A 14,544-nucleotide genomic window follows, 5' to 3' on the forward strand; every position below is an offset into this window, starting at 1 on the left:
TACAAAAGCTGAGAATTGCTTATAGAGTGCAGCAAGCAGTGCTGTACGTTGCAGTTTGGCTGATGAACTCTGCTACCCATCCCTTCTGCAACACAGCATCACTCTGCAGCTGAGGAAGAGCATTTTGTAAGTTGTACTACATTGACACCAGTTGCCCTGCCATCCCGCATGACAGTCCCTGGCAAAGTTATGGGGACATGCAAAGCTTTATGGAGGAGACTTCCCCCCACTCCCAGTATTTTTGCAAACAGTTAACTTTTTCCACTGGTCTCTGAAGTTCTGCCCAGCTGCTTGGAGAGCAGTAGGTAGACTGGGTGAGTATTTTGGTATCTATGCTTGGACAAACAGCCATGGCCATGTTTGATGTCAACTGACACATTTAGAAAAGTTCACCACTTTCCAGACTCCACCCTTCATATTCTTGTATTTGGTGGGCCTCAGGGCTATGTGCTCTATTGCAGCATGCAAACTTTTACAGCTCCTTCGTTACTTCTACCAGGCCATGTCTGACAAATGCTCCAAGGATTCACATCTTTTTGTATATGCAAAGATTCATAGCTTATTTTTACAATCTGTCTTTATAAATCAAAGAAGCTGTTCACTGCTTCTTTTCTTTCACCGAGAAAGCCACTGCTATCATCAACTCATCACACCACAGCTCAAGGGTGTCTATTCTCTTTTACCCTGGGCTTAGAACTGTAAATTGCAATAACTTGTGGCTTGGCATCAAAAGGGAAAAGTATGCCAAGGAGATAGCTTGCTTACAGGTATGAATGGGGAGTGATGGGTTCCTTTAGGGTGACACTAAGGATGAACAGGAATTGACAGGATGGTGAGAAAAAATAAACATTTGTTTGACAAAGAGCATTTTGTCATATACCCTACATGACATTGAATTCTGGTTTGTCTGCTCTGGTTCACTACATTCACCTGCTAGTTCTTGTTTCCAGCAGACTTTGGTTGGATCCAGGCATGTTACGGATAATGAGGAGGACTTGGACCATGCCTGTATTGAATCAGGCAGACTAATGGAGCTGATCTAGAGTTCCTATGCCATTTGCCACTTCATAAAATAGGGAACGCAGCAAAAATATCCCTCTCACACTTTGCCACAAGTGGTAAATTGCAGCTGCCCTCTGACAAAAGATGGTGGAAGACCCTCATGCCCTTTACCAGCACCTTGCAAAGAGAAGTGCAGATTGCCTTGCTGCTTTTTTTGTTGGTGACTGAGAATAAAAATCTCCAACTATCATTTTTTTTAATAGCCTGTATAAACATTTAGGCTGCATTCTGAGCACATGCAAATTTAATGCTGGCAGAGCTTTATGATTTATTTGCTTCCTGACAGGAGTTGTAACTAGAAGCAGAATCAGTCCCTTAACCTTTATGAAAAGTTTACTCCTTCTAAACCAATTCCCGTTAAAAACAATGCAGAGGCTTTAACTGAAAAACTCATGTTAGTCTGGTATATGCCTCATGATCATAGCATTTCCATTTGCTGATAAAAGAGGAGACTATTAACTGTCCTCGCTGTTCCCTCAGCACAGGCACAGATGGAGGCACACACAGGCACCCGTGTGCATGGACATCCCCACAGGAACATCAGCAGTAGTGTTGCTGGGTTGTTGTGGTGGGGGCAAGGAAAGATGACTCTTCTCTAGCACCATCAATTTCCCCTGCCCAGAGCCCAGCCTAAGGAACATCATTTTCCTCCCCAGTGGCTGAAGCAATTTCCAGCCTGTTTACACATCCCATGAAAAAATTTCCATCCTGTTTACACATCCTATGAAAAGCCAAAAAAGGTTTCACCTGTACATAACAGAAAAGGGAAGGCTCTGTATAACCTATTATAGTTTTAAGCATTCCAGGCTCAAGAGAAAGATGATCCTCTACCAAGCTTCCCTTGCAATTTTACCTTTTTATTTTGTTAATTTAGTGTTGGCTTAACCTACATAAAACGAATGGCTTTGTTTTCCATGACCAAACAGACCATAAGAACAGTGGGAGAAGAGATGAAGTTTTCAGACAAACCAGATGCTTTTGTGTGCATTGAAACAAAACTTTCTCTATCTGGGGTTATCAGTATAATTTTTACCTATATTTTAATACTATTTAAAAGTGAAAATACTTGAAGAACACATCAAGATCTTTAAGTCTTGCTTGTGTCTGTGCGAATATGTGAATGTGTATACACAGATATAAGATATGAATGCGTAAGGGAGAAAGGAGAGATCACAATGTATAAGCATTTATTCTGATTTATTGATGATATTTTTTATATTTATATTTTATAAAACATTCATATGTTTTCCATCAAAATTATGAATTTTGACAGTATTTTGTGAAGGGTTTTAAACACCACCCTGCACATTTGTGTAGTTTTGTGGTTTTCTGGCACCTTTGCCAAGTGTTACATATACTGATATTCATAGATGCCATGGTCTATGCCCGATCATGGGCATAGACGGTGTAAAGAAGTTTTTCCAACTCTAGGACTACAGCTGTAGGCTTAGGAGGTTCTAGAGGATGAAGTACATAAGGCAGAGAAGGCTTATGTAGGAGTCAGGGAGTATGAGATTGAAGATTCTTCTGAATAAGCTTTCTTATATGCAATACTAGAATTTCTGTGGCTGATCTCTTTTTGACAAGAGGTGTTCACAGTCTCTGCATACTTCCAGATGAAAAACACAGGCCCTTTTTGGTGCACACAGCAGTAATCACAGTCAGTCATAGAACCAAGGTAGAAGGATCAACTGTTCCATAGTGGAGTAACTTATTTTTCAATAAATTATGCAAGGCTTCAGAAAGGATTATGGATTGATTTTTGTAATACTTGGTGGTCTTTCAGTGGTAGCTATGGCTATGGCAAGAATCCTCCTTTCTTGCGAAATCACTGAAGCATGGAAATGCAACAGAAGACTACTCTTTTGATTAATCTATTTATCTGGACTCAGGTTTGATTTATACTGAGGAAGAAATTAACTTCTCACTCACTGAGTAACTGGGAAATTATGAGATTTTGGAAAGAGCAGCCTGGCCTCATATTGAAAAGGTACAGTTTACAGTTCCCTTTGTGGCCAGACAGATCCTGGCAAAAAGAAGTAAGACCCCCTCCTCCAGTTGCTCTCCACCCAGTGCTTCTAACCTCCATAAAGCTTGAGACTTGTCCTCATAGAGTATCCAGCCACAATATGTACATAAACTGTAAAAGAAAGCCTATTTGAAACCTTCTCCACTATTTTCATGTCCATGGAGTGATTGAGCCCACTTTGACTTCTAAGAGACCACACAACCGTAATATATGTTACATACATGTCAATATATACGTTACATATACATATATGTTACATTATTTCCTGAAATATACTGAACTCAGAGTTAGTAACATAATAGTTTACTTGTTCTAAGACATACCTTTGAAAGAAGCTGGGGTTCAAAGCATGATTCATATGTCGGTGAATTACTCAGATGAAAGACCATGGTACCCAGTCATGGAAGAGAATAGGCATTCTTAAATCATACTTATTTTGTAGGTTGTTAGCAGAAATAAATGATGTCAAGAGAGAAAGGGAAGCATTTTGGTCCATAATCTGTCCAGGGGAACTTGTTTTTATATTTACCTGCTCCTCAAAATGACTGTGGTATTTTCTTAGGAAATAAGCAATACATGACCTAAATAGACATGTGGATGTCCTCTTGCTGGCGCTCACTCACAACTGAATCCTACTGGTAAATTCTTACACCACTGAAGATTTCCCTCAATGGATAGCTTTAATAGCACACTCCAGTTGTTTCATTCCTAAAGCCAGGGCCTTGGGTTTAAAAATACTTGTCCAGGACAAGTATTAGCACAAGTTATAAATTCTACTCCCGTACAGAATTTTACTTTCACTTTTAGAATATCCTCATCTCTGAAAGTCGTTAATTGCTCAACTCTTCATAAAACATAAACACAAAAGATGAATGTGTGGCTTCATTTTGGACTGCAAAACAGAAGCTGTGTTTTTTTGAAAAAGACCAAATTGTGTAATTTATTTACCTTTCCTGTCTTCAAGATCTTGTCTATTAGATTTTATGACATCTGTGGTCATTGTGGCCAGCACAAGGAGGTCTCAACTGATTATTTCCAGTTCTGTGTTATACTAAAATTTTCTAGAACCTTCATACATCTCCATGTATTTGCTAAATATATGAACTTAACATCTTTTGACTCCCATGTTAAGTAAATATCCTTTGATCTCACTTGATTCTATTTTGGAGAGTTAATTCTTCATTCGGCAGCGTAACGTGAAGTAAAATAAAACAAAACCAGCAATTCCTTATTCAGTGGCATAGAAAAAAGTGAAATTAATTATGAACATTCCAGGAAAAGGAAACAAGGTTATGAAACACTTGTCGATGCTGGTGTTTGTAATCTTCATGAATAAGCAATGCAGTAACACTGAGCAAGTGTCTGTGGGAGGTGTGCTCTGAAGAAACTGGCTGGTTTCCTCTCTCTGATATGTTTTATCATAACAGCTCAACTGGTCAGTTGAGCTGTTATGATAAAAAATGTTGCTGCTAAAGGAACCTGTAATAAATCCTGCTGGGGGTATTACATGTGCTGATAGCATACATAAACTTTGTAAACATATTAAAGTGTCAGGTTTTAGTAACTGATTCATGTGGATGTTTGTAAATGTTGAAGAATGCAATAGAAATCTTATTCCACCAGCTGGTTGCTCCTACATTTCTGGTTCACAAGAGAGCCTCCTCTTCCATCCTCTTGAAATAGAAACTGAGTTTATAGGGGAGATGAGGAAAAAGGGCTCAAGCCCTACATCTACTGTAACTTCCGATCAAAACACTGTCACCAGATAAGACGTGCACCCGGTGAGTTATTTAGGAAGAGGTGGGGTGGATGAGCTGGTGCTTGATAAACATTTTACTAACATCCCTGCATTGTGTGGCAATGTGCTCCATCGACACCTCCATCAAAGTACAGGTGACAGCCTTCAGCAAGGCATTTGAGTTGCCTTTCAGTAGGTGGGAAGAGTTGGGCAACTCCAAAAGCAAGTGACAAAATCCAACATGCTGAACAAGGGATTCTCAGCCAAGTCATGGGGCAATTATGGGGTCAGAAACTGTCTCAAATCCTGGCTGTCCAGGTGGTTTAGGTGCCCTGCACTGCTAGCCAGCACTGCAAGACAATATATTCTTTATGAAGGAGGAAAAAGGAGACCTCACTCTTATTTTGGAACACACCAAGAATGAGGCACTGAAGCCTTGTTGTTCTTAATATATCTAAAAATATTTGGCCTGGAGTTGAAAATCTAAGTTAAGTTAATTATTTTAGCTAGCATGAGTCCAACCTGCTCTAATAAACTGATGTTTTATCACCTGGATTTGCATGTAACCTCATGTCATTTGCCTGCACTCATTTTAGTTAGCACAGAAGACGAAAAGGTTTGGGGGATCTGGGTATACAGGAGCAGGGATGAACATGACTATACTGCAGTGTCAGTAAGTGTTCTCTTCCTGTGCTCCCTGTGAAAAAACTTTGCATTGTTATTTTTATTATTTGTTATTATTTACTTATTGCCTTTCTTGCCCAAGGTTTCTTTAAGAGAAAATATCAAAGTCTCTGCAAAAGGTACTCTGCAGAAGGAGCTCAGAAGCCTCCCCATGCCAGGTGGATGCTCAGTGTCAGTAAGCATCATGTTAGAAATGACGAAGCACTTGACAAACACTCATGCGTCAAGGGTGAGATGGCAATTAAGCAGGGCTTTGAAGGTGATGGGCTTGTGTTTAAATCCTGCCCCAGACACACCTTAGGCACCTAAGTCCTGTTCTTGGATCTGAGCCTTGCTGTGTCTGCTGTCACACTTTACAGGAAGCTGCAGGAATCACACATCATTGCTATTCCAACACCCATCAATGAGCTCCTGTTTTATTTTACAGTGCTCCAAAATCTGCTTTACCCTGCAGGAAATATCAAAGATCTGAAATCCCATCTAGGAGCTTTCAAGTTTAAACATGAAACGTGTCAGGATGTAAAGTTGGCACTCAATTAAGAAGCTTGAAAGCATAAAGTTTATAGCAGCTTGCTACTTTAAATTGACGTAGTCCTGAGGTTCAGGGTTTTGCTTTCATTTAAATAAATCACTATATGCATTCCCTTATGTTCTTCCCCTTAATTACTCTGTTGTGTGGAACCAAAGTGTCAGTGCAAGGCCAGGGTGGTGCTTGGAGCTGGTGGAAGCTCAGTGCCATCAGCAGCCAAAGATGGGAGTCCCTGTCACAGCTCTCCCGGTTCAGCTCCAGTCCCCATAGCTGAGTTGTTCCCTGGCAGGACTGAAGAGGGATATGTTTTGTGGCACCTTTGCTTCACACGAATAAATAACACTAACATTGTAAAATGTATGGTCTATAGCTCATAATCTAGAAATTGAAACAGACAAAAGTGCTCGGTAGTCAGCTATCATATAATCAAAGTAGAATCACTCCTTTTTAAATAGTGTTGCTTATTGCACTGCTCACTGCTAAGAACAAAAATAGGGTTAAAGTTTTTGTTAATAAAACCCATTGGCTTTATTAAAACAAAGAATCTAGGTAATCGTTCTACTATTGCCAGAAACGCAGTTATTCAATTATTTATAAAAAAGCTGTGGTTCTTTTTTCTCTTGTTTTGTTTTTTTTTTTTTTTTTTTTGAGAGCCATAACATCTTTTGCATGAACAAATATTCTCTGAATATTTTTATCTGCAGCGTTGTTTGTGGTAATAGCAGACAGACTTTTGTATAAAAACGTACATGGCTTCAGCTGCCTTTTGTCATCTGATAGGACTGCTTTGTTCTGAATTATTTTGGTTAAAAATTGGCAAAGTGATTTTGAGTAGTTCAGATTCCAAAATTAGAAATGAGACCATTTTTTAATTATTATTAGCTTTTCTATCTCCTCCACCATGCTTTCACAACTTTTAATTTAATTTCAAGAGCAACAGGGACAATTTACTGTGGGGGAAAAAAGTTCATAAGTACTGCCATAGTTTTAATGGATGAGTGTCGCTAGTAGTCACTGTCTATAAATGATTGCACATGAAATGATAGACAGCTTATTAATATTAGCGATAAACATCAGTGGTCAAGTCAGCACACTAGCTTTATTAAACAGAAAGCAAAATGAGCACACTAAGCAAGAGGTTACAACTCTGATTTTTACGTCCTAGCTGAGATTTTATTAGGCATAACTTCCATTATCTTCAGTGAAAAATTTACAGCAAGAAGCGGCAGCAGACCAGAGACCTGCAGAGGCTCGATACACTAATAACAAAGCTTAAAAGAAGAGATTATTATCAGAGTTAACTTTATTGACTTCAGTTGACTCAATAGGTAAAAGCACTAAAATGGCTGTTCTTTACATACGCTTAAGAAAGAGATTGCCTTCCAAGCAAGTTTTGAAATGTACAGAGCATTGTTTTTCCCTGTGTAGGGTTTGTACATGTTTGGATCATGTAAATACTCTAGCATAGGGATTCTTCCAAACTCAAAATTTTTCTGAGGTTCTGCATAAAAAGAGCCCTCTCCAACACCAGTGAAGTCCATAGGACTTTCTCCACTGAAAGCAAAGGAGTCTGGTTCAAGCTCTAAACCATCTAATAGCACTATTTTATTCTGCCTGCAAGAAGAAACAGGACTTTTGATATATTTGCTGATACACCATCCTACATCCATGTCTTTGAGAAGTTGTGTTAATATATGTGTTTACATTTTAACATTAACTTTATATAGTATATGAAACGTCTTTAGCAGCTGAAAGAAACGAAACTTGAAGTTATCACCCTTTCATATCAGGTAGGAGATGGGAACCGGTCTGTAATGACCTTTAGTTTTGGGGATAATAACGCGTATTGTTCCATGCAGCTGGTATACTTCAAGCACTGATCCACATACGCACAGAGTTATAAAAAAAGCAACACAAGCAGACTATCCCTATAATACTTCTAACACTTTCAGCAATGGGTAACGATTGTCAAATATGTAGTTATTTAAGATATCAGTATAACAAAATATGTTTGCAGTTTCTGAAAATACAATAAAACAGTTCTCCATCTGCTTTTGTTTCTAATGACTGCAATAGGAATTTTACAGTCTATTTCGAAACAAACAGGATCTCATCCAAAAATGCGAAATATAGTTTCATTGCAAAAAAGATGCACTTGTCACCAGTGAAGAATTTACCCTAATGGTACTAATATGAAAACATCACAGGAAAAAAGATAATATTAAAGACACGCAAATAATTTGAAAGAGAACTCTCACTGAACAATTTAATCTTGCCCAAGGACAGTCAGCTTACTTGATGGCTGCTTGCTTAGATAACTTCTGCTTTAAATTATTGCACTCAGCTATTAGATTATTTCTTAAAAAAAAATTAAAAATTTGTTTACAACACCTATATTATATACAGAATATGTAGCATTACCATCTGTGCCATGCCAACCTAAAGCATACATGTAGATATCAGGAATAGATATGTATTGATGGTGAACTATTAAACATTGCTTCCAAAATGCAGTGTTATCTCAGCTAAGAAGGTAATTCCTCTTTTCTTGTTGACCTTTTACTCCCAGATGAATGACACCCTCCATGAAGGTATGGAAAAAACAGAGACATAATTTTAGCGGTTTGTGTTTTGTCAGTTCTCTCCTGTTTTGTTTCATTTTATGGAGCTATGTTTTCGAACGAGCTGTTGCACATCTGCTTAATCTGAATTTGTGAGTAGTTGCATGCAAACTGAGCCAGAGAGGCAGAGTGTTTGCAGAGTGGAGCCCTTCACTCGTGACTGTGACCAGAAGGAGACGTTGAAAGACTTGCAGCCCCACATCAGCAGAGGAACTGACAGAGGAGCAAACGAAGGAATGAACGCCAGGTATCACAAATGTGCCACTACAGCAAAAGGCAGGAGGCAATTGCCAACATCACATACTGTTGTGCTACCGATAAGGTATGTCATGGTAGCTCTACATCCAAACTGCAGTTCCATTAAGCCATGCTGATAGATTTACTCCCAGATGTAGGAGCTGTGGTACAAATGCAGAATTTTCTATCACTTTGCTTATTTTAGTGATTTCCAGATTTACTCCGTGGCTCACTGGCAGTTCACTGGGTCATGGCAAATGCTCTGCCGATCATCATAGTTCACTGAAGTATGAAGTATGATTCTCTTGAATCATACTTCATTTTCGTCCATTAAAACGTCACAGTGAGAAAGGTGCGTAACTGTCAGAGATAAGTTCTGAAGGTTAGTGGTGGCCTCCAAAATATTTTAGAACTATTTTTATTCTACTTTTTTTCTAGCTGTAATCACTGGCAGATACATAGAATTTATTTATTACTCTGATAGTCTTTATTCAGCTGAATATTAATCTCTTTTGTAGGACCCGAAAAAGCAACTTAATTTGTTAATCTTAATTGCTCTTATCAGAATAAACCCACAAATCTCTGCTGATGATATGTTTGCTTTTGAACTTTTATTGACTGTGTGCTACGACTAATGATGGACCCGATCCTCCATTGTTGACTTCAGAGGAGTTTTGCCTCTGCACAGGCAACTAAGTGTTTACTATTGATTACGAGACAGAAATTTAGGATGTTCTAACTTCAGTAGGAGTTTGCAGAGTAAAAGGGTGGAAGACCAGACTTTTCTTCTAGTAAAGATCACTTTGACAGTAGGCACGAAAGAAGTGATGCTTCAGGACTGGGTCCTTCTGATAGGGTAAAATAACAAAGAAACTTCAATTTATACGGATTGGGAGTCTGGCCCAGCGTATACTGAATTAGTCAGTTCAGGCTTCATTATTCCTTTTCCTTAAAAAAATAGGAGTCTACAATATAATATACAGAATGGGGAACTTGGATATTAAAGAGAATGAAGCAATGTGGGCTCACTGACCGCTTGAGGGCAAGTGGTTTGTATTGTATTTAAAAATACTTAGATTAAATGAGTATCTGAAAACACTTTGGTAGCAATTGTTTTTGGGATGTATGCTTAAAGGAGAGCATCTGGGCAAAAGAAACAAACATCCAGAGAAAGTGTTGCATGTAGCAGATGAATTTGACAGGTGTCTTCTTTACCCTCCTATTACCATTTTTTTTTAAATACTGTATTCACTAATAAGTACTGATTCACAGATTTTTAAAGCCAAAATGATCAGCGCAAGTGGCGACCATACTCTCTTATAGTAACTTACATAAACACATTCTAATTCACCCAAGTAACCCCTAGCTATACCAAAGCATGTTTTACAACCAGCCCAACTGAAAGACCTCGGCCAGCAGATGATGTACAACATGTCCAGGTGAGGTTCTGACATTTATTTGCCTACACTGACAAATTAAAGGGTCAGATTTCCATTCTGACTCTTCTAGCTGTGATTTTTGAGCCACTTGTTCTTGCCGTGAATTTAGCTTAACTAAAGTAGTTTAACCAGAAAACTTTGAGCCAGTATTTGGTACCTTCTCCACGTTGTACCGACCACCTATTTGCAGCAAACACTTCCACCTCTGTTCCCCTAAAATCACGCCGCTGAGCAGGGTGTTTAAGCAGGACCAAGGCGGGTCGGCACGAGAAACACACCACAAACACACAGAGGTGCTGGGAACCTGGGGCTGCCCAGAGCCCGGGACCAACACCGGCTGCTGCCAGGAGGGAGACGTGCCGCCTTCCCCGGCCAGAAGAGCTGCTCCAGGATGGGACAGCGGCAGTGCGCAGCGGAGCAGAGCGGAGCGGACAGGAGGGGAGCACCTGCCGGCGCGGGCTGCCCGCCGCGGCTCAGGACAGCAGAGGTCGCCGCCGGCCCGGCGCTGGCGCTGGCGCTTGCTGTGGCCCGGCGCGCACCAGGTGCCGGAGCAGACGCTGGCGGAGGGGAGCCAGCTCCCCATCGCTCGCCCCACAGGGGTGCTGCCCCACCCTACCCCCGACCCAGGGCTGAACCCCTCTACAGCGCCAGTCGGGGTGTCCTCGTGGTGGTGGGGGGGAGCAGCAGCTTGTGAGCCGGCGACTGCCAGGGGTTAAAGGAGTGGGTGGGAAGCGGTGGAGGCTGCGGAGCCCTCCCTTGCCAAGGATAATAAATCGGATGCCCTGACATGTTTTACTTAGCCCTTAGTGCTCCCTCGCTGCGCGGCCGTGGGGATGGGAGGGCTGGAGTCCCCGGTCTCTCTCTCGTCCTCGGCTCCGCTTTAGGGGCACTTTAGGTGAATCAAACTTTGGGTTCAGGAAGCAAACCATACAAAGGAGGCTTTCAAGGGCTGCCATGCCAAGCAGGGGAAGGGAGCGAGGACTGAGAAAAAAAATAATTAAAATAATAGTAAACCCCCTCCCGTTCCTTCCCTGAGGAAGTAACTCAGTTAGTTCTTGCTAATCAAATGCAGGCTGCCGTGTTTTGTGACATTTCCACGGCATCTGCAACTGTCAGGGAAAGGCGACAGGCATGAGCAGCCCATCCGCGGTAGGTGCGCACAAAATGCCTCCCTCCCAGAAGCGGCGGCGGGTCGGATGCAGGCGGTGTGGCGATGCCGGACCAGGGGCGAGTTCGGGTGCCTCCCCCCCTCCCCCCGTTATCCTTTCCCGCCGTCTCCTGGGAGCGCCCTAGACCTGTCGGGAGGTCACCGCGGACCCGGATCCCCGGTGCTGCCGCTGCGCCGGAGCCCCACGCCGGGGCTAGATCCCGCGACCTGGACAGCGCCTGCCCCGGGGTGCCTCGCTTCTCTTCTTGCCCCGGTACCGGGGGTCCCTCGCCCCTGGCCACCCACATCGTCTCCTCCGGAGGGCAGCGCCCAAGGAGGTACTGCCAGCACCCCGGGCACTGCCCCTCGCCCCCCCCCCCCCCGTCCTCCCGTCCTCCCGCTCCCTCCTGTCACCAACCCGGACCCAGGCGGCATTATCAGGGGCTGGCTGAGTCAGGAGGGATGAGCTCCCCTCATCCCATGGGATTAAAATATATATATATATAAATTAAATAAACATAAAAAATCAGAAGCCACAGCCCCAGGACAGTGCCGATGGATGACCCGGACGGTGCCACCGAGGTGACCGGTGGCGAACGGAGGCTGGAAGTCAGCGGGCCGGGGGGCGTCCCAACATCCCGCTCCCTACTGCACACTGCCGGGCTTAACCTACGGCGGTGATCTGCACTGCTGGGGCTCGGGGTGCGTGCTTCTTCACCGGGGAGGGGAAAGGCGCTTCGGGCATCACGGCCGAAAGTTACCTCTTGTGTCATCGCGCTTTCCCTTTAGGAAGAGGAAAGCGCTAAGAAAGGCCGTTCCCCGTTACCAGGCATTGCAACATAAAGGAGCAGACGCAGGTCTTCCCGGAGCCAGCTCTGCTCATCCCGGTGAGGTGAGAGAGAAGAGCAGAAAGAGACCAAAAATCGCCTCCATCCCTCCAACTCAGTGAAACTGCCTGCAGCTCGCGGGCGCGGGACTTGCTGCCTGACGCCCCTGCAGAGGCTCTGCGGCCGAGGAAGCCCCCGGGCAGGTGACCGGCACAACGAGAGGAAGCAGAAGTTATCAAAGTATAAATCTCTTCGCACTTACTTCTTCCCTGTCGCCGTACCCTGGAGGCGTTCTGGCTGCCAATGTATTCCATAAAGTTCAAAGTGATAAAAAACCAAGAAATCAGTCGCAATTGCATAGTAACCCTTTGAGAGTTCGACTTCTGCTTTTCGTTCTTTTCCTCCTTCCTTTAAAAAAAAAAAAAAAAAAAAAAAGAACCAAAAAACAGAGCGGGGTGGTGGGCGGCGAGGGATGAACACAGCAGCAGAAATACCTGCACTGAGATCCACAGCGGGGCTTGGCCGGCTTGATGGCTTTTGCCTTTTTTTTTTTCCCTTTTTATTTCTTCTTTTTTTTTTTTTTCCTTCCCCTCCGCTTTTCCTATTGCACTTTCCAACCGCCTGCCCCGCTACCTGCCGCAAACCTCAGAGGGCAGTCAGCAGCAAAGAGGAGCCGAGCAGCCTCCGCCGGGGTCCATGCCGGGCGGGCGGCCGGCAGCATGTTGTGGGGGTGCCGGGGTGCGTGCGGCTGTGCGCGCCCGTGTGTGCGCCGGGCGGGCGAGGTGCCGACAGGATGGATGGCGGTGGGAGAGGAGTGTGCGAGGGCGGGAGCGGCGGGGGGGCAGTAGGAGGACCCAGGCCGGCCGCCGCAGCTCCGGAGCAGCCGCGGTCTGCGCCGCGGGCACCGCCAGCCGCCGGGCGCAGGTGGGCCGGGCCCCCCCCCCCCCCCGGCTCTCCCGCCCGCCGACTAGGAGCCCCTGGGCTTCATGCGGGAGCTGCTTCGGAGCGGGGCCCCGGGGGAGAGGCCCCGGGGCGGGGCGGGGCGGGACGGGGCGAGCCCCAGCTCCCCGGCACGAGGGGAGGGAGGCTCCCCGATCTGGGAAGAGACCTCTCGGGGCATCGGCGCCCGAGCATCCTCCAGCGGCCGGGACAGCGGCTGCGCTGCCCCCGCGGAGGGCGGGGCGGGACTGGGACCGGGGCCGGGGCGGGCGGCGAGGCTCTGCAGCCTCCCCTGCAGCCCCCGCCTGGAGGTCTCCACTCCCCTCCGCCGCTGCCCTCCTCGCCTCGGCCCGTCCGTAAGGAGGAGCACCACCCCCCCACACACACTTGCCTGGGGGGACAGGGCAGTGTGCTGGGAGAGGGGACACAGCGCAGCAGACATACGCACACCCTTTAGCCTGAGTCTGCCCCTCACATCTTTGCTCAAAATGGAGATAAGGAGATGTATGTGAGGAGGACGATGGGTGTTCAGCCTCTCCCTCTCCTCGGGATTTTCTCCGTTATTGCCTTTCCGCCCCGGGGCAGGGATTTTCCGGGGTGGCTTCTCTGGCGGGTTCGGAGCAGAGCAAAGCCTCGTGTCCTGCCGGGGCCCGGGATGTCTCCAAGGCTGTCTGGCGGGAGGGGAGGCGAGGGATTGGGCCGACCTGAGCCGAGGCCGCATTTCCCGGGGTGCCCGCGGCCTCCTCCCCGCCGGCAGCGGGACCCTCACCGGAGCCCCGGCAGCAAAAACGCAGCTCAGGCGCACCTAAGGCGGGGCACGGCAAGGGCTGCCCTTTCTCCGGCAAGGGTTGCTGCTCCGGAGGGAAGGAGAGGACTAGAGAAGGGGATCAAGGGGAAACCGGCGACTTCACTGGATTCTTTCTTGCTTCACTTCTTATCTCGGTGTCTACCACTGGGATGAGAGAGCAAGCTGGATAAAACGGTGCTGATCGCGTCAGGAGCCTCAGTGGTGTGGGGAGCAGCCACTCTTATTTGTAACTGTTTTCCTCAGTCTCTTCCTCCGCTGCCTCTCTCAGAGCTGTTAAATATCTGTACCATAAAATGTGGGGGATTTAAAGGTCTGTGGGAGGCTCCCTTTGAAAAGGACTCTGGGGAAAGTCTTTCTAATCCAGGATACTTGAGACGGATGGGGTGGAATTGCCAGGGAGGCATAAAATAAAAGTAATTCTGCAGACAAGCCAAGGGGCTATGCTGACATGAAGAAAGCGCAATTGCCTCTGTTTTGTTTTGTT

The 14,544-nt window shown here is 45.3% G+C and overlaps 1 protein-coding gene across 1 annotated transcript in view; it reads right to left on the minus strand.

Moving 5' to 3' along the window:
• Positions 1–12,765, minus strand: part of RSPO3 (R-spondin 3) — a 61,192-nt gene extending 48,427 nt beyond the window's left edge. Inside the window, exon 1 of the mRNA XM_061378150.1 lies at positions 12,576–12,765. Within this exon, the coding sequence (XP_061234134.1) occupies positions 12,576–12,672 (97 nt within the window). The 5' untranslated portion in view covers positions 12,673–12,765. The remainder of the gene's footprint in view (positions 1–12,575) is intronic.
• Positions 12,766–14,544: the final 1,779 nt, after the last annotated feature.

This window comes from Neopsephotus bourkii, unplaced genomic scaffold, assembly GCF_033783945.1.
Source record: "Neopsephotus bourkii isolate Nb327-2 ecotype Australia unplaced genomic scaffold, CSIRO-AGI_Nbou_v1 NB_1765, whole genome shotgun sequence".
In the NCBI taxonomy this organism is placed as follows: Eukaryota; Metazoa; Chordata; class Aves; order Psittaciformes; family Psittacidae; genus Neopsephotus; species Neopsephotus bourkii.